The sequence below is a fragment of the Ascidia mentula genome, chromosome 6 (genome assembly GCF_947561715.1).
Source record: "Ascidia mentula chromosome 6, kaAscMent1.1, whole genome shotgun sequence".
NCBI classification, from domain to species: Eukaryota; Metazoa; Chordata; class Ascidiacea; order Phlebobranchia; family Ascidiidae; genus Ascidia; species Ascidia mentula.
In genome coordinates, this window is record NC_138571.1 from 13,199,776 (window position 1) to 13,217,579 (window position 17,804).

General features: G+C 40.8%; 3 protein-coding genes and 1 pseudogene across 3 annotated transcripts; 2 read left to right on the plus strand and 2 right to left on the minus strand.

Annotated features, from left to right (window-relative positions):
- Positions 1 to 1,712: 1,712 nt before the first annotated feature.
- On the minus strand, positions 1,713 to 10,838 carry LOC145905788 (72 kDa type IV collagenase-like). The gene is made up of 14 exons (XM_082993076.1): positions 10,361 to 10,838; positions 9,765 to 9,861; positions 9,307 to 9,430; positions 7,680 to 7,825; positions 6,997 to 7,131; positions 6,472 to 6,645; positions 5,845 to 6,018; positions 5,184 to 5,448; positions 4,667 to 4,800; positions 4,187 to 4,329; positions 3,762 to 3,906; positions 3,038 to 3,206; positions 2,776 to 2,885; positions 1,713 to 2,170 (listed from the first exon to the last, which is right to left on the minus strand). Exons 1-14 carry the CDS (start codon positions 10,820 to 10,822, stop codon positions 2,010 to 2,012), a joined length of 2,439 nt encoding a protein of 812 aa, XP_082849202.1. The 5' UTR covers positions 10,823 to 10,838; the 3' UTR covers positions 1,713 to 2,009.
- Positions 10,839 to 12,256: 1,418 nt separating this feature from the next.
- LOC145906427 (guanine nucleotide-binding protein subunit beta-like protein 1) lies at positions 12,257 to 13,315 on the minus strand. The gene has a single exon (XM_082993844.1). The coding sequence runs from the start codon at positions 13,235 to 13,237 to the stop codon at positions 12,257 to 12,259; it is 981 nt and encodes a 326-aa protein (XP_082849970.1). The 5' UTR covers positions 13,238 to 13,315.
- Positions 13,316 to 14,097: 782 nt separating this feature from the next.
- LOC145905658 (saccharopine dehydrogenase-like oxidoreductase) lies at positions 14,098 to 15,396 on the plus strand. Its single transcript, XM_082992915.1, has one exon. The coding sequence runs from the start codon at positions 14,123 to 14,125 to the stop codon at positions 15,392 to 15,394; it is 1,272 nt and encodes a 423-aa protein (XP_082849041.1). The 5' UTR covers positions 14,098 to 14,122; the 3' UTR covers positions 15,395 to 15,396.
- A 606-nt stretch (positions 15,397 to 16,002) lies between these two features.
- Positions 16,003 to 17,536, plus strand: LOC145905659 (saccharopine dehydrogenase-like oxidoreductase pseudogene; annotated as a pseudogene).
- The last annotated feature ends 268 nt before the right edge of the window (positions 17,537 to 17,804 follow it).

Below are 17,804 nucleotides of genomic sequence, written 5' to 3' on the forward strand. Positions count from 1 at the left end.
CCAGGTTATACGAGCCTTCGTGTGTACCGCGAAAGCTGTCTTCCGCCAACTTCTATACGCCAGCGAAAACAGAGTCAGCCTTTTCGTTATTGTCATCTTGTGAAAGGCGCCCAAACCGGATTTATCCGGTTTGAGCAGCCAACTTTGTTGACGCGGTAGTTTTCCACAGGTAGAAATACAAGAACTCGATTGTTGGCTTATGCAAACACCGTTCACACCCCCTTTTGCTAAACTTACAGAACACCCCCCGCCTGCAAGCATCGTCAGAATAACAAAAAAGGGCAAGCCTAAAACGCTCAAGCGACAAACGCGTGGTAATCCAATAATGAAGGGGTGATTTAACATCTCACGATTCGTGTCGAAAAAAGGAGTCATTTGCGTCTTTACACAGAATGCCATCGGTAATACACGTAGTTCCGCTTATCGCTATATGCGAACCACCTCCGCTCGTTCCGTGCGAGTTTCTGATTTTCCGCTGGGTTTTAAGCAAATAAGCGACCGTCCTTTAACTGGGCTTGTGTTTGAAGAGCGCTTCGCGCACTTACCATTATTTGCAAGGTCAATGTTGAATCAATTTAGATCTCTGTCAATAGAGTGTCGGAGGCAAACCCCGCGGAAAAAGCGCTGGATCAGCACCAAACGTTCTTGTCTTGGATATATATGTAGGTATTTCAAAATAAGAGCGTTACATCAATATTGGCACGTAACACTACACTTTTGTCTCAAGAGTGCTACACTGCACTTGCCCCACTGAACTCATCACGCAGTGCAAGAGTATCAGTCTATCAACAGGTTTCGAAAACCAGGCCATGCCTACACATGTTTGCCAAATTTGTAATGACTGTGTGACTAATTGTCCAAACAACAGCCTCGGCAAAGTTAAAACTAAAGTCGGGTTTCACATTCATTTACACCCCAGGCGTTTTGGTTTAACGGGCCTTTTATAGTGTCTTCGCCATTAAATGAGAAAATAAACTGCCTTCGTCATTCGAACCTTTTTGATATGCTGTTGCTGTACATACCAAGGCAGCGCACACTCCATTTAAGCAATACAACCAATAATGTTTTTAGTGATCTGCAGACAGAGCCACTGTTTCAAACTAATAGAGCTTATAACGTGCACTGATGGGACCAATTAAACTGAACAGTGGGCTTGCCTGGCACTCTGTTTGGATAACCCATTGCCTACAAAACCGTAGCTGTTCAATCAAACACATACAAGGTAATGAAAAGGCTGTCGGTTGTATCATTTCCACTTATTAGGACGACGACAATGTTTTCTATTTTGGCACTTGGTGATTTATTTACACACAGCGAAGAATCGGGTGTTTACAAAGTTAGTGGCGCGACTCATTTCAAACTTGGTTACGGCACGTGGACAGATTTGGTCGGACAAAGTATAAATACGGCCCCAGGTGGTTGCGGGGAAGTTACTTTGGGCGGTTGCATGGTGATCGGCTTTAAAAGGGATGAAAATGAAGGGCATCGATAAGATATTGACACTCTGTACACCCGTAATAATTCAGGCATTATGGAACAAAGTTTATGAGTGTTTCCAGCGAACTGGGGATCTACAGGGACAAATGCTATGCGAAAAGCTAAAATAAGCGGTGAATGTGTGGCCCTGAATTATGGATACTACAGGTGACGTCCGAAGACAAAACAAGCTTGAAAGATTTTGCACGGGAATTTTTGTCGTGTTAGGACGTGAACATGAACGCAGAAGTGTAATTTAACACATAAAATATTGCAACATCTGTGGATTAGAGTTTATTCTTGTTGGACGTTGTCGCTTTTTAGTCGTATAGATCAACAGCCTAACTTGCGACACAGATGCTTTTCGACGCGAGCGAAGTCAGAAAAAACAAGGCACGGCGCGGACCAAAGGTGGACGTCAACAATATACGGTTTGCGCACACGCGGGTGACCGAAAGAGATGACCAGAAAAGAACAAGCAAACATTCGTTAAAAAGCGGCAAAGATAAGGCAAACGACAGCTGCTGAGACTTTCACGGTGAATTCCTTTCCCGGACACCACTGCGCAGAGGCAAGGCGCCAGGCTGGCGTGGGTTGCAGCCCAGCCATACACCCAACGGCTCGTGCTCCAGCACTTCCACGCGATAGTTGTTTAGCATGTACAAGGTGGAGCCTCTCGCGAACATGGACATTTCTGTGGGAAAATTCATTGTTTTGTTATGTCCCGGCATGCAAAGCATTCGGCACGAAAATCAGCGTTATCTGTTTCCCATAGTTTTGTTGCCAAACTTACTGTCCGTTACCAAAAACGATTGGTTACAGATAGGTCTGCAAAAGGCAAATACCTCGAGAAACAGTGACAATTAATGATAAACTGGCATTTTGTATTGGTTAACTGAGATTATTCATGGGCAAATATCGCTGTATTCTAAAAATGCATCAAACAGCAGTAGATTATTATAGCATTCCAATGCTACAAAAACGAGTACCTTCTAATACTACAGGCTCGCTAGGCCCAGTCTTCTAATACTACAGGTCCTCTAGATCCAACTTTATAATACTCGAGTACATAACACAGGGCACGCACGTCAAGCTGAACAGTTATAACATTAGAAGATGGGACCTAGCGGACCTGTAGTATTAGAAGGTTGCCTTTCAGTGCTACAAAAACATTGAACGTGGTTTAAATCAAACAAAACGTCTTGATGGTTCGCAAAAGACGATTACTTTTGTATTGATATATCATTGCAATCATCCGACTTGGCTTTCCAACATATAGAACGTTGTTGGGAAACTTACTTTTTCTGGAAGGATCTTCCATACTGGCATGGACTGGTGTGGGCAGGCCTACCCAGGCGGACGTTGGCTTTGGGTAACCCCCGTCCATTTTTTCTTTTTGTTCATTATATCTGCAAACAAAGTAGTTTTATGGTTGCTGAATTCGCGAAAGCTATAGTGTGTGCGTTGAACTTGCGCGTAGGTCTACAATAGAGAAGCAATTTCGTTTGAAGTTGTTTACTTTGTGGCAATTACTCTGTGTCAATAGTTAACGCTCTTTTACCGGAAATACTGATCTCCAACGAAAAGGTAAGTTCGTCTTCTATCTTTGGATCGGAGCCAGTTTAGTGACGCGTCGATACGTGGGGTACTGGAGGGGAATCCCATCTTGGTTAGGGGTTTGGGGTAACCCGGACGCAACACGAAGCCATTGTACACGTAGTACTTCCGCCCTGGAGAGAAAAATAACGTGAATGTATTTTTGAACACAAAACAAATGTGATGTTTGTTGGCCAAAGCCATATTTCATTTTTGCACGGAGCAACAAACTTTGTGCGAAGTGTGAACATGCTGGGCCACAACACCACTTCTTATATTAGCGCTTGTTATTCTTAATTTTAGTTTTGGGGTTTTTCTTTGAGCTTGAACCAGTATTGGTTTCATGTTTTCACATAAAACAAAAGGAATCAAACTATAATACGCAGAAATGTTTCATGCTACCAAATGAGGTAGCGCAGGTCATTATTTGGCGAGCGAACCTAAATGCCAATTTTCAATGTTGGGTCAAAATGTTACGTGTTAGCTTGTCACGTTGGGGGTGGATATTTCCCTTTTGCATTTGTTCAAGATTACATTAACTGTCTCAGTATATACCACCTGCATATAACAATAATGTTGTGGATAGAAAAAAACATTGACAAAGGCACCCGCTATTGTGTGTGTATGCACCTTATATGGAAAACGCAGTTCTCAAAATTGGACTATACACGCCGTAGCTTTGACCGTACCTGCGAAGAAGACGATGTCGTCCACAGCACCAGGTTTTACATAAGCGGCATCTATGGTGCTAGAAAGGCCGGGAAATTGCTGGTTGATGGTGAACGGTCCAGTCTTCCTTTCCAGTGTTTTTGTCATTCTCCAGAGTTGAGTACCCTGTACCAAAAATTGAATTGTTAACGCAAAGAGGTCGTTGCGAAATATTGGAAGCTGTTTGCACGTGGCAGAACGGCGTTAAGTGGACATTCTGTTAGGGGGAAACTGGTGACACATGACACGATTACTAACATGCCACAATTTGCAGGAAATCATAAAATTGCAGTGAACTAAACTAATATTCAAGCAATATGGTGCGTTACGCAACAGATAAATTGCTCTCTTAATGCTCTAGTAAGGCAATTTTCATTTTAAAACACTCGTTTGTGATACCGCTTACCTTGAATATGAAAATCTCTCCTCTATAGAGAAGCATAGCATCAAAACGCGACAAATCACAGATGTTATCTGTGGTCACCCTGGGTGTTGTCGGTGGTCTGGTCGTCGCCGGTGGCGCTGTGGTCGTTTGTCCGCCAGTGGGCGCTTTGAAAAAAAATCAGTTACGCAACGGTAGCGCTCCAAAATATAGTAGGAATTATTTTTACATTACTTTCGTGAGAAAAGAGGACGATACTATTGGTCTTCGAGCAGTTGCTCGGCCATAGAGTGTCCCACCTATAAGTTCGCTTCTGCATGGGTAGGGCTTTTCGCCAGGTAAGTATTTTCCCAGTTACAAGCAGCAGTTACCAAAACAGTGACCCCTGGCTACAGGTCACTCAACGTTATTAGCTGTATTACTTATTCGTTTTCAGCAACTGATATATTTCGTACTGTAGGCGTGTCACAAAAAGGCAATCTTTAACAACGGCGTTTTGCTTACTCTCTGTTTCCTGTAGATCGCCGCCGCACTTTTCCAATTTCAAAGGCCTGAGACGCGAAGTTCTGGGCTGGTATAAAGCACGGGCGCCATTCTTGTCGTCGGTCGGAAGTTGGAAGTTCCTCTCGAAATGATAGCTGCGTTCGCGAAAGATAGGTTAGTCGTTGGCTAATGTAGAACAAAAACAAGGATCGTTGTTCAATTTATTTGTCTCCCTTAAAAGAAAATGAGCATTAATGACCAGTGAGCTGCAAACGGTGAACACTGTTCCGATTTATAACATGTCACTTTAACCGGTGTTTTCGGGCTTACTCAATTTATAACGGTGTTGAACCAGCAAGTCACAGCAGCACAAAGTTTGTGTTGAAAAAAGTGCATGGATTTTACTGATCATTTTCTTTGCGCTACGCTGCTATTAGGCACAGTAATCAACTGAAAAATATTAAAACAGCCTTTCGAATACAGCTCGCCTCACCGACAACTTCTCCTACGTCGCAAAAAAACGTTTCAAAACACTCACGTAGGATACATAAGGGCGCTCGAATCAGAGGAGTGGTCCAAGCCAATGGCATGTCCGAATTCGTGGGTTGCGACCAAGAAAAGGCTGTAACCGTCTCCTTGGCACATTCCCCATTCTTTATCTGTATCGTAGTTAGCGGTTGTAGCGCACCAGTGCTTAAAGTCCGACCTGCCCACTGTGGTACAGTCCAAGTACTCCTCGCCATTGAAGATGAACGGGAAGTGACAAGACGCGCCGTTGGCGTTGCCTCCCGTGGTTCCCTGAGCTGAAACAATAATAATTGGAAATATTTAAGAAAGGTACCATTGACAGTTAAGGAATTGTCCGGTGTGCAACCTTAAATACTGATGCAAACATAGATTTTAAATTTTGATGGATGAGTTTTTTGAAAAAGGACAGGCAACCAGTTAAACTTATAACCGCTGCGTTTATTAATAACACCACAAGGCTACAGGCGAACTTCGCAAAATTAAAAAACGATCTACAGGACAGACAAGACATTGCACCATTGGAACCTAAAAACGGTCGAAATGTAACTTTTAGCATCTCGCAATCAAATTTACTGAAACAACACGAGGTTTTCTGTTTTCTACCTTTATACACAAGAGAAAAGCATTACGTTACTAAGGTCGCTGCTTTAGTCGGAAAATAATTGATCTACCTCTATCTGGACAAAAAGCCCACTTCTTGTCGACGTCAAAGTCGCTGGTTGTAGCACACCACCTGTAACCGTCCTGACGCCCGTCTGTCGTGCAGCCATCGTACGAAGTGCCGAGGAAATTGAAAGGAAATACGCACGGATCCCCATTCGCGTTTCCGCCGTAGGTGAACAGTTCTTGAAAATCGGAAAACATGGTTTGGAATTCCAGACTTACTATAAAGTGTTAATGCTTGAGTTGTTACACAGTTAGTGTGCTTGAGTTTTTACACACGTAATGTATGAGTTATTACGCAATTTTTTTACACTTTAGTGTGGAACAAGAATGCAATTAGGAAAACAACATACATTATAGTCTGCACATGTGCATTATACGACAGCCAAAACGTAAAATCGTGGGCGTCGGTAGTTAAATAAAACTGTATTGGTGTAACATTGCCCCCGGGCAATAAGGGCGGTCAGAACCAAGCAAAGCAGTTCCTAACAATTCCTTTAGCTCTGAGGCCACTTTCAAAATGTACTCATATGTTATTTACAATAGCACTGACCTTCTGGCAAAAAAATATACGCAAACTGCATGTCTGGGAGAAACAGCAGCACATATATGTACTATAGTATGCCGTTACTCACTTTCATGCGGGCAGAATCCAAATTTAGCTTCGGTGTCGAAGTTCGGTACAGTAGCACACCAGTTCAAGCCGTCGCTCCTTCCGTCAGTTGTGCATGTCGTATATTCGCGATCCTGGAAGACGAATGGAAACACGCACGGGGCCCCGTCGCTGTTGCCGTAATAGGTGGAGAAAACTAAAAGTAAAATTCAAAATTAATTTTAGAATTAATAGTTTTAATAGAAGGTTTCAGACGGAGATTTTACTATTTTATATATGTAGGTTGTAAAACTATCATTTAATATGGAGCGTTATAGAGCTGCATAATCGTGAGTTTTCTATTGCAGAAACAACGACAGAGTCCAAACCTATAAAGCATGTTTGCAATAGGATTTATCATATAACGGCAATATATAAGGATCTTTATAATAAACGGCTATCCTCTATCAGCTACATATTTATTGAGTGAGGTTTCGCAAAAAAACACTAATTTTTACATTTATTTTACCTTAGTTTGTATCACTAATTTTTGCAATATATTTTATACCTCTGCCTTCCCCAAGTGTCCAGAACTCAGCTTCGTCGAAGTGAGTGTCGCCGGCAAGAGCGCTTGTGCCGGCGGTAAAAGCATGGGCAAGGAGGCCGTTGGCAGAATCAAACGGGTAACCGTCGCCGTGCTCACCTACACACAGTGAGGTATTCCTTATTCACAAGTTCTCATTCGCCAGGCATGAGCATTTGTGACGATTCAGTGTTTGATTGCATGTTGTTCAAATGTGTTGCAAAAGTTGAATACTTTGTCGCGAACACCGTTGTTAAGGTTTTTGATAGTTTATGTTTTGTTTCGTATGATTTTAGATGAAATAATTTTATTAATTCGACCTGTACATGTTTCCAGGGCCATTAAAGAGAACAAAGTGCGGGTGAATAACTGTATATAATAGTACAATATTTGAAACAATTACTTACTATAACTAGTCGTGTACATAAGTAGTTTTCCAAATATATTCCATTAGTATAGTTACTATAATAACATTGTGGCCATTCAATTTTCAGAATACATGCTTCGCTTTATTAAGCATCATCTGTTCTTATTTAAAAGTTATCATAGTAATATTTGACGCCAAAAAAGTGTTGCTAATCAGGTTTTGATTTCATGAGGTTAAAACATTTTCATTGCAACTAGTATAGGTAATTTCCTTTTTTTGTGTTTCAACGTTTTTCTTTTACCGTATCCGAAGTAAATGATTATGTCGGCGTTGTCGTCCTCCGATTCCTCAAAGTTAAGTTCGACCACTTCCTCCCAAACCCTGAATGCCTTCTTGAAGGTGTTGCGAACAAGACACGGACTCATGTCCGGCGTGTAACCTTTAATCCTGCACACAAATGTTCTATTTGAAAACTTTGCCGGGCAAAATAGGCCAAACTATTTTGAAGAAAGACAAGTTCTACACGTACAAACGCTGTGTTTGAATGCAAGGTAATTATTACTTTATTGCATTTGACCGCCTAGAGAATTGTGGTATAAATTAGGCGAAAATCAAAATCTTCCACAAAGAAATGACTCGGGAACTTGATTCAGGTTTAAAAACGCGCGACTGTTTCTAAAAAACATCACAAGGTTACGAGTCACGTCAATGCCACCCTTATCACCAGGGCATCCAATCAATTGGGTACCTGGCAAGGATTAGGTGCAAGAAACAAGCAATAACCGGTACTTGGCGCCTCTATGCGCTCGGTACATTTATTGAGTTTGTTGACAAGCGTTCTGCGCAGACCACGTGATAAGTGGTGAGCGACGTCAACAGGTGTGAGTCATGAATCACCCGCAGATGCCAGGATGTTTGCGCAAATGGTTTGGAGGCAGAGAGAGATGAACAATCCAACATCGGGGGTTGCATTAGCACATATTTTAGCCAACCTTCATGATTTTATCGGTGCCTATGTTATTTTATTTTTTTGTGTATTGTTCATCTGCGTGGTTGTTTTTCTTGCGCAAATGCAATTTGATTTAAGGACAGATCTGCTCATTAGCTTATCTGACACAGCTCTGTTGAAACATTTGGGAAAATTATGTTTTTTTGTAACTTTCAAGCTTTGGGCATTTGTATTCAAACATATACGTTCTAAATGTGTTGCATCAATTAAAAAAAATCCTATCTTAATAAACGGCTCAAGTAAAGTCGTTGCCATTTTGCAAAACAACAAGGAAAAGGAGATAGCAAATGCATGACGTCATCCCCACTGACGCACGCAGTCAGGTGAGGTGGAATCGTGTGGAGGTGAATAAGATTTGCGAGCACTGGCGTGAATGGAAGGAAACATGACCGTTTCCAGGCGTGCTCTGTCCACGGCGATGCTCTTCGATTCATGGCTGGGGTTTTTAGGGTTTATACAATGGTCGACCTTTTAGGCAACACCAAAAATCCCTCTTTTGCACTGGCAAGGAATTCACTAGCAATGAAAATTAAATACAGTGACCCTGCGGGGGGAATTACAGCTGTAATACACTATAAGCGGTATAAATGGCAGGTGATGCGGGAGCAAGAATTGTGCGCTTTTGTTGACACCAACTAAATCATTCCTTTTATGTAGAGAGTCTCGAATTTTTTTGATATTATTTTAAAGATACATGTTTTTCTTTTAAAGGAATAATTTTTTTTTCCTGACGTGGTGTTGCCGTTTGAGCGAATTGCTCAATATTAAACAAAAATCATAATCGTGCATATTGTAGTATGCGTGGGTATTGAATTAAGGTATTGTCACATAACAGCACCAAACCGAAACATCAAATCTTGCATCGAATAAACCGGTGTCGTTGGGTCTTTTCGTATCCCAAAACATCGAGCTTTCTTACTTGTAAGTGACGGTGTTGGTTGTCCAGTGTTCTCTGTTCGGGAACAGTCTGTATGCGGCTGGTTGGTCAGGGTATCCGCATCGAGGTAGCATCATTTTTGCGACTGTTTCGTCGTCCAAAGTACCTGCAATACAGAGCAACGCCCACTGTTGCAGATATATTTCGTATAATCAGTGTCGAAAGTAAAAAAAAAAGCTTAGCGGAAGGATTGAATTTGTAGGAAAAAATAAACCAATGTGTTTTCGTACATATAAGGTGATATTTCTTAAATCAGTGAATAAATTTACTAAATTAACGTTTCTCATTATTATATGGAACACACCAGAGGTTGAATCGGTACCAGAACGTCTTGCCGGCAAGAATTATTTTACCGGTGCGTTTCGATTAGTTTATTTATGATATCTATGGATCGTATCTTCTTCATGCGAGCCTCATGCCCAAATGCGAAGGCCACGTACCTGTTACCGGAATCCCGTAGTTACGTTGCATTTGCGATATGAGGTCGGCCTTGTCCACGAGATCATTTTGTGTGTAGTTCAGCGTCACGAAAAATTTCTGTCAAAAAGCGATTATTTAAAATAAACGAGGACCTTGCTCTACGATATGAAGGACACAAGACCTTGGAACATTTGCCCAATTAATCAAATTAGACCCAGCACTTGAAAAGGGCCCATAATTTAACTTAGGACAACATTATTGTTTAGCAAAAAACCTAAGTCGGGCGAGAGATGTCACCAAAATATTTTTTTTCTAAATCAGGCCCCAATTTTTCTTCAACAAGCCTTAATGAGTTACAGGGCCGTTCAACCCATTTAGCAAAATTGGAACCGTGCTTAAAAGAGGGACCACAAATTTACCATAAGGGTCGAAACAATGTCAACTATAATTGATCAGTATTTTAGGTGAAATACGCGCCTCGTATTCTTTTTTTAATCGGACCCCGCATTTCTTTGGACCTACCCTGATGACAGAGATACGCCCAATAGTTCGACAACAAACTAGTGCATTTCGACATTAAAAGTAATTGTTTTAAATATGAGCAGCAAACAATTACCAGTGCAATGTCTTCTCTGGCGTCCGGCGTTAGTTGCTGCAAGTTGGCGGAGATAGGGGCGGTCAGACTTGGGTCCGGTGGAACATCCGGGATACTTTGGCTTAAAGAACTTGGCCGCATTCGGCGCGGTGGGACAGGGTTCTTGCCAAAATTGCCCGAAAGCTGAGAACGTTGCTGCCGCACGTACCTCGGTTCTGTTCCTGGAATTCCAATCGAAGGGACCGCCAAGTTTTGCGGTGGAGGTTGCAAGTAGACGCTCGAAAAAGGTCCCTGGCCTGCCGGGCCCATTTTGCCGAAAGGTGCGGCGTTTCTTATACGTCTAAAGTCTCTTGGACCCCACTGGTTTCTCCGGTTTCTCCCTCTTCTGTTCCCTCTGGGGCGGGTGCGACGCCCAGGAGGCGCTGCACATGATGTGGCTATGAGGACTGCCACAACAGCGACAGACAAAAACAAGTATCGCATTTTTATCTAAGCGGCGAAATCTAAAAAACGAACAAGTGTCAATGAGTATTGCAATTGCAGCGTTATTAAAGTCCAAAATCCGTCATGCAATCCTAACTGCTCTTCCCATTAAGTGTTTATGCAGCTGCACAAAAAGTGATTGGACACTTTCTGCAGTCCTGCAAATCGTACAAAACTCTCTTTTCTTTGTCGTTTCGGTCATGCCAGAGCGATGTAGCGCAACCGTGACGTCGGGTATCTTGTTTCAAAACGACCGCATGTCCAGGACCGTTTACGAGCGTTGTTATGCCTGCACAATACTCAACTATCGCCAAACGTTACAGAGATACAACATCCAATAAAATGGTTCGCAACATTACGTTTCTTCCGCTTTTTGCACAAATAAGTTTTTAATCGCTATAATAACCCTAAGTCAGTTGTGGTAACGCAGCAAACTGATACCCAAAGCTCGCTGTATTTGTTTATGAGCGTCCAACTGGCAATGGCACGTACTTTATAGGCTAAGACTTCCGCTACAGCAACGATTGAGAAAAGTTCGGCACCTGTTCAAATGTGACTCACTGGTGCCAGCGAATTCGCACGTCCTTCAGGGTAACCACGGCGCCGTAAAAGGGCACCTTGCCAACGCAGCAAAGTTCCCCGAATTCACTGCCATATAATTTAGTCTGGGGAATACTCTTGTAAGTTAACTATCCAACGTCTTCATTGAAGTCGCAACAAACTCTATATTAAGTGTTAGTCTGGGATGGAACAACGTTTCAGTGAACAAGTAACGCGAAATACGGATCGGTTTCCATTACGGCAGCCAGGGCGCAATTCTCCAGCAAGCAGAACCGGTAATTTAGCAAATCCCCTCATTAGGCGACTTCATGCCGATTTACGTAAGTGGCGGCGGAATGCCTGTGGGAGAAACAAGATATAAAAGAATTGAAAACAAAACTGAATTCCACTTATTCGAATCTAGATTTTCCGTGACTGACTTTAAAATCGCTCTTACGAAACATTTACCAAGCTTTTCTGACTCAGCGTTTCGGGGGCGTGACAAGCATAATATTCACCACTTGTCAATACGAAGGATTTTCTCCTGCTGCGTGACTAATCGCCGCTAGTCCAATGCTCTCTTGTGTTTACATCTTTCGACTTTCCCTTGCCATTTGCTCCTTCATAGAACCCGATAATGCCTTGTAAGACTATTGACGTTGGAAATGGCAGTATATCATTATCATTTCCGTGAGTTAACCACCGTTACATGGGCGCTTCACTCGATAACCCTTCTGGTTTTATCGGTGTCCATGCCATCATGTTCCACGTTTATTGTTCATGTGCGTAGTGACCTTGCGTGCAAAAAAAAAGTGATTTGACTAAGCTTTTTTATTAAACAAAGTATTGGCGAAAAATGGGATAAAAATATTTTATGGCACAACAGACACAGTGCTAATTGTACAAATCCCAAATACTGATTTTATTGTCATTTGAACCACAAGCTAAAAGCTGTTTTCCATTGCATAAGGGCTTTGAAAAAGATAACGCTTGAACAGTGCCCTTGTGATATTCCAAAACAGCCAGTGGCTTACAAGTTTTCCAACTGAAAATGCGGGTTTTATAATCCCAACCACCAGTAGCGAAAATCTTCGAATCAGTTCGAATTTTTACCGATGCTATACCAGCATTAGGAAGTTCCTGTGATTTTAAACATTGGTAAGAGTATTCTTTTTCACTTCGGACGAATTCCCATTTGCAAATGGTATTGGTAGCTGAGCCACATACACCTGACAAAAAGTCAGAGGGCATATCTAAGCACATAACAGGCTCTTTGTAAATTCTTTCTGCTTCAGAAAGTACTTGGTGCTCCACAATATCCCATAGCAATACTGAACCATCTTCATAGCCAACACATGCAAGCATCTTGTCTTCGTTAATTAGTTTTGCTGACATTGGCATGCCAAGAGTTAGGGAGTCTGGTGGAATAAGTCGCGACACAATTTTGCAATTGTGTAAGTCCCAGACATTAAAGGTTGATTTTCCTTCACCAGGAACACCAACAAAAACTTTACCTTCTCTTTGGTCCATCACTGCTGCTTTGCAAAATGCAACGTTTGGAGTGACCAGTGAAACAGCAGTTTTTGTACCACCATCAGCAACGACAGTCATATTCAAGTTTCCATGTTTGTCCAATGCAATAACCATTCCATCTCCAATTCCGTGCACTGATGTTGTGGCCGCATCGCCAACAGAAGGTATGTTGCAGATTGGCCGCCTGGTGCTTAAACTCCAAAGGTCTGTGCCTGCTTTACCACCACATGCTGCCAGTAGATATTGTTTGGAATTGTCAGTTTTATCATAGTTCCAAAAATGCAAGTCAGTTATTGCTTCACCACTGTTTTTCAAGACATATTCAGGTGATAATATGCTCATCGTTTTTTCTTGCTGTTTTGTAGAATTGTCAGTGTTAATAAAAAATTATTGTCAATTAGCCTAGATGATATCATATTTCTTCCTAATTAAAACCAAAAAATATGCATTGTTGCAATTTGCAAGTGGTTTTGTAGTTGTCTTGAAATTGTCGTTTTTGCAACAAACGAAGTTTACGTAAGTAAAAAGAAAATAGAGTTCTATGTGTAAAAGAGCAATAATAATCAATGATGCAAGGTGGAAACACTGTTTCGACCAGTAAAGTCTCATCAGTGCAGCTGGTGACTATGACACTGGGCTAACTGATAGATAAGCAGGCACACATATTTATGAAATACAGTTCCATTTAATGTAGTTACGAATTAAGTTTCTTTTAATTTTTAAACAACAGAATAAAGGACACAACATAGAAATAACTTACAGTAACGTGCAATACGGGAGCGACTTGGGGAAATTACCTTGTATAATTTTTTTGTACGCACATTTCGTTTTATTTTTATTGATGAAATTGGAAGATACACACAATATATTAGGAACATCGAAAACTGAATTGTATTTTGAGGAGAATAAAATATAAAACAAAAAGTCTCAAAAACAACACTGAATGAACTATTGTTCGGGCATTAGGAAAAAAGTTGAGTGTAGCACGTGACTGTCATGACAGAAATGAATTGGACTTTGATCGTACATGTTGCAAAACATCAGGATTCTAGAAAGCACCACGAGTTACATCCTAATTTTTTAATTTGAATTCAAAAATTAGTTCAATGGACGCAAAGTGAACGTTTTTCTGAAACAAGCAGATCGGCTTTTTGGTATGGGAATTATGTTACGCTTATTCTAAACATTTTACCTTTAGTTTGATAGAGCTGTAGGTAGTGTTGCAAAATGGCTTCAGAACGTGAATTTGACTGCATTATTTTTGGAGCTTCAGGCTTCACTGGACAGTATGTGGTCGAAGAAATGATGGTAGTAAACCAACAAGAAAACCTAAAGTGGGCAGTTGCAGGTCGGAGCTTGGGAAAGCTTGAGAAGGTTTTGAACCAAATGAAAAGCAAATGCAGTATTCCACCAAATGAGCCAGAAATTCAAAAAATTGCTGCTGATATTGAAGATTACCAGTCATTACTGATGATGTGCAAGCGGGCAAAAGTAATTTTAGACTGCGTAGGGCCTTACAGGTTTTTTGGTGAACCTGTGGTAAAAGCATGTGTGGAAGCAAAAACTAATTATGTTGATATATGTGGAGAACCCCAGTTCTTGGAAAATATGCAGCTAAAATACAATGAAGGTGCAGAAAAAGGTGGCATTTATATCGTGGGAGCATGTGGTTTTGACAGTGTTCCAAGTGAAATGGGTGTTGTCTTTGCTGAAAAAAAGTTTGGTGGAATCCTAAACAGCATTAAATGCTACTTAAAGATGCATTCTGGTAAGTCTGGTATGGCTATGCATTATGGCACTTATGCAAGTGCTGTACATGGGGTCAGTGATGTAAAATCTCTAAGCAAAATTCGAAAGGCTTTTAATCATCGACCACTGCCAACTGTTGGCCCAAAAGCAAAACCTAAAGGTGGTATTCATTACCATTCAGACTTGCAGGCTTATGCCATGCCCTTCTTGGGAGCAGACCCAGCTGTGGTGAAAAGGTCACAACGCTTTTTGCATGAAACTGAAGAGAAGCCACCAGTGCAATATGTAATGTACAGTTGCATCACTGGCATGTGGAATGTATTTTTGATGATGCTGTTTGGAGGGTTTTTCAAATTCTTGGCAATGAGGCCATGGGGGAGGCGTCTCTTGTTGAATCATCCAAAGTTCTTCACTGCTGGAATATTTAGCCATGAAGGCCCATCTCAGCAGCAGATGGATGAGGCTTCTTTTACTCTTACAATGTATTGTGAAGGGTATAGTGAAAGAGGAAACAATGCCTTGGGGAGACATGAGAGACCAGATAAAAAAATGACAGTGGAAGTTTGGGGGCAGGAGGCAGGTTATGTTGTTACCCCTCGTATTATGGTCCAGAGTGCTGTGGTGATCCTTAAGGAGAAACAGGACCTTCCAACTGAAGGTGGAGTGTACCCCCCTGGTGCCATGTTTTGCAAAACCACATTGATTGAGAGACTTCAGAAGCGTGGAATGAAGTTCAATGTGATTGGATAATGTTTTGCAATAAGATGGGATGCCCATGTCTTCAATAGTTTGCTTTAATATGCAGAACCAATGGTACGCTGATTGTTTACACATGTTTAATTCACGAATGTTTTGTTTGGTAGTCACTGCGCTAAGGTGTTCTTTTTTTCTTGAAAAAAAAATAAATTAAAACTTCAGAAAATATATAATCTTATTAGTGGTTGTTTTTCTTAAAACTGCCTTAAAAAATGTAAATTTGGAACCTGTGTTGTTTTTGCAATGAAAAACAAAAAATATTACTGTTATAATCAGATGATAAATTCTGTATTTGTTTGATTTATGCATTGTGTGCAAAATGAAACTTTGTTTATTCAGCATGATTTGTGCATTTTTATGAAAATGTTCATAATTTTGTTCACAAAAACAAATATATATATATGCTTTTTATGTTGATTGTACTAAAAAAACAATTTTTGAAGCATTGCAACAGTGGCCATTACTTTGTGTGATCCTTAAAGAAAAGGTGCTTACCTGGCACCTGGTTAATTGCCTCAAAGCAAGTAGCGGCTGTGTGATTTAAAAGTGACACTAACCTGTTATTTCATCTGTATTTGGAAAGCTTTGTATATAAAGTTGTAAAATGGCTTCAGAGCGTGAATTTGACTGCATTATATTTGGAGCTTCTGGCTTCACTGGGCAGTATGTGGTCGAAGAAATGATGGTAGTAAACCAAGAAGAAAATCTAAAGTGGGCAGTTGCCGGTCGGAGCTTGGGAAAGCTTGAGAAGGTTTTGAACCAAATGAAAAACAGATGTTGTATTCCACCAAATGAGCCAGAAATTCAAAAAATTGCTGCTGATATTGATGATTACCAGTCATTACTGATGATGTGCAAGCGGGCAAAAGTAATTTTAGACTGCGTAGGGCCTTACAGGTTTTTTGGTGAACCTGTGGTAAAAGCATGTGTGGAAGCAAAAACTAATTATGTTGATATCTGTGGAGAACCCCAGTTCTTGGAAAATATGCAGCTTAAATACAACAAAGGTGCTGAAAATGCTGGCATTTATATTGTGGGAGCATGTGGTTTTGACAGTGTTCCAAGTGAAATGGGTGTCGTCTTTGCTGAAAAAAAGTTTGATGGAATCCTAAACAGCATTAAATGCTATTTAAAGATGCATTCTGGTAAGTCTGGTATGGCTGGGCATTATGGCACTTATGCAAGTGCTGTACATGGGGTCAGTGATGTAAAATCACTAAGCAAAATTCGAAAGGCTTTTAATCATCAACCACTGCCAACTGTTGGCCCAAAAGCAAAACCTAAAGGTGGTATTCATTACCATTCAGACTTGCAGGCTTATGCCATGCCCTTCTTGGGAGCAGACCCAGCTGTGGTGAAAAGGTCACAACGCTTTTTGCATGAAACTGAAGAGAAGCCACCAGTGCAATATGTAATGTACAGTTGCATCACTGGCATGTGGAATGTATTTTTGATGATGCTGTTTGGAGGGTTTTTCAAATTTTTGGCAATGAGGCCATGGGGGAGGCGTCTCTTGTTGAATCATCCAAAGTTCTTCACTGCTGGAATATTTAGTCATGAAGGCCCATCTCAGCAGCAGATGGATGAGGCTTCTTTTACTCTTACAATGTATTGTGAAGGGTATAGTGAAAGAGGAAACAACGCCTTGGGGAGACATGAGAGAACAGATAAAAAAATGACAGTGGAAGTTTGGGGGCAGGAGGCAGGTTATGTTGTTACCCCTCGTATTATGGTCCAGAGTGCTGTGGTGATCCTGAAGGAGAAACAGGACCTTCCAACAGAAGGTGGAGTGTACCCCCCTGGTGCCATGTTTTGCAAATCCACATTGATTGAAAGACTTCAGAAGCGTGGAATGAAGTTCAATGTGATTGGATAAAGTTTTGCAATAAAATGGACATGTATTTAAGTTTTTATAATATGTAAAACTTATAACCGCGCCATATGAATTAAACCAACCACTTCATACAAACTGATGATGGCATAAGTTGTTGCCGAAATGTTTTTCAAACATGACAATGTTAACAGTATGGGCCAGTCTTTTTATTCTCAGAATTATGAATAAATCTGTGATTTGTGTTCCTAATAATTGCATGTGTTTAATTCATAGTAGTCTTTGTTTTGTAGTCACTGCTCTTGTGTGCCTTTTTTTGAAAAAAAAAGCTAAAATAAAAAAGGAAAAACAATGGCCTAAAATTGTGTAATGCATGGAAGCTGTGTCAATTTTATGAAATATTAAATATTTCCAAAACGGAAAGCCAGAACTAAAATGCTGTTTATCATATTAAGTAGACGTTTTGAACTCTTACTGGGTTCATCATGAACTTCGTACAATTCATAGTACTAATGATGAAGTAAGAGTTTTTTTAGCTTTGGCTTTCCTTTTTAGACGTCAACTCCAGATATT

Coding starts and splice junctions, on each gene's coding strand:
- LOC145905658 (XM_082992915.1), top strand. CDS start 14,123: ATGGCTTCAGAACGTGAATTTGACTGCATTATTTTTGGAGCTTCAGGC.
- LOC145906427 (XM_082993844.1), bottom strand. CDS start 13,237: ATGAGCATATTATCACCTGAATATGTCTTGAAAAACAGTGGTGAAGCA.
- LOC145905788 (XM_082993076.1), bottom strand. CDS start 10,822: ATGCGATACTTGTTTTTGTCTGTCGCTGTTGTGGCAGTCCTCATAGCC. Junction 7,826..9,306: donor ACCAACACCGTCACTTACAA/GTAAGAAAGCTC, acceptor ATTTGTGTGCAG/GATTAAAGGTTACACGCCGG. Junction 6,646..6,996: donor GACACTTGGGGAAGGCAGAG/GTATAAAATATA, acceptor TTTTACTTTTAG/TTTTCTCCACCTATTACGGC.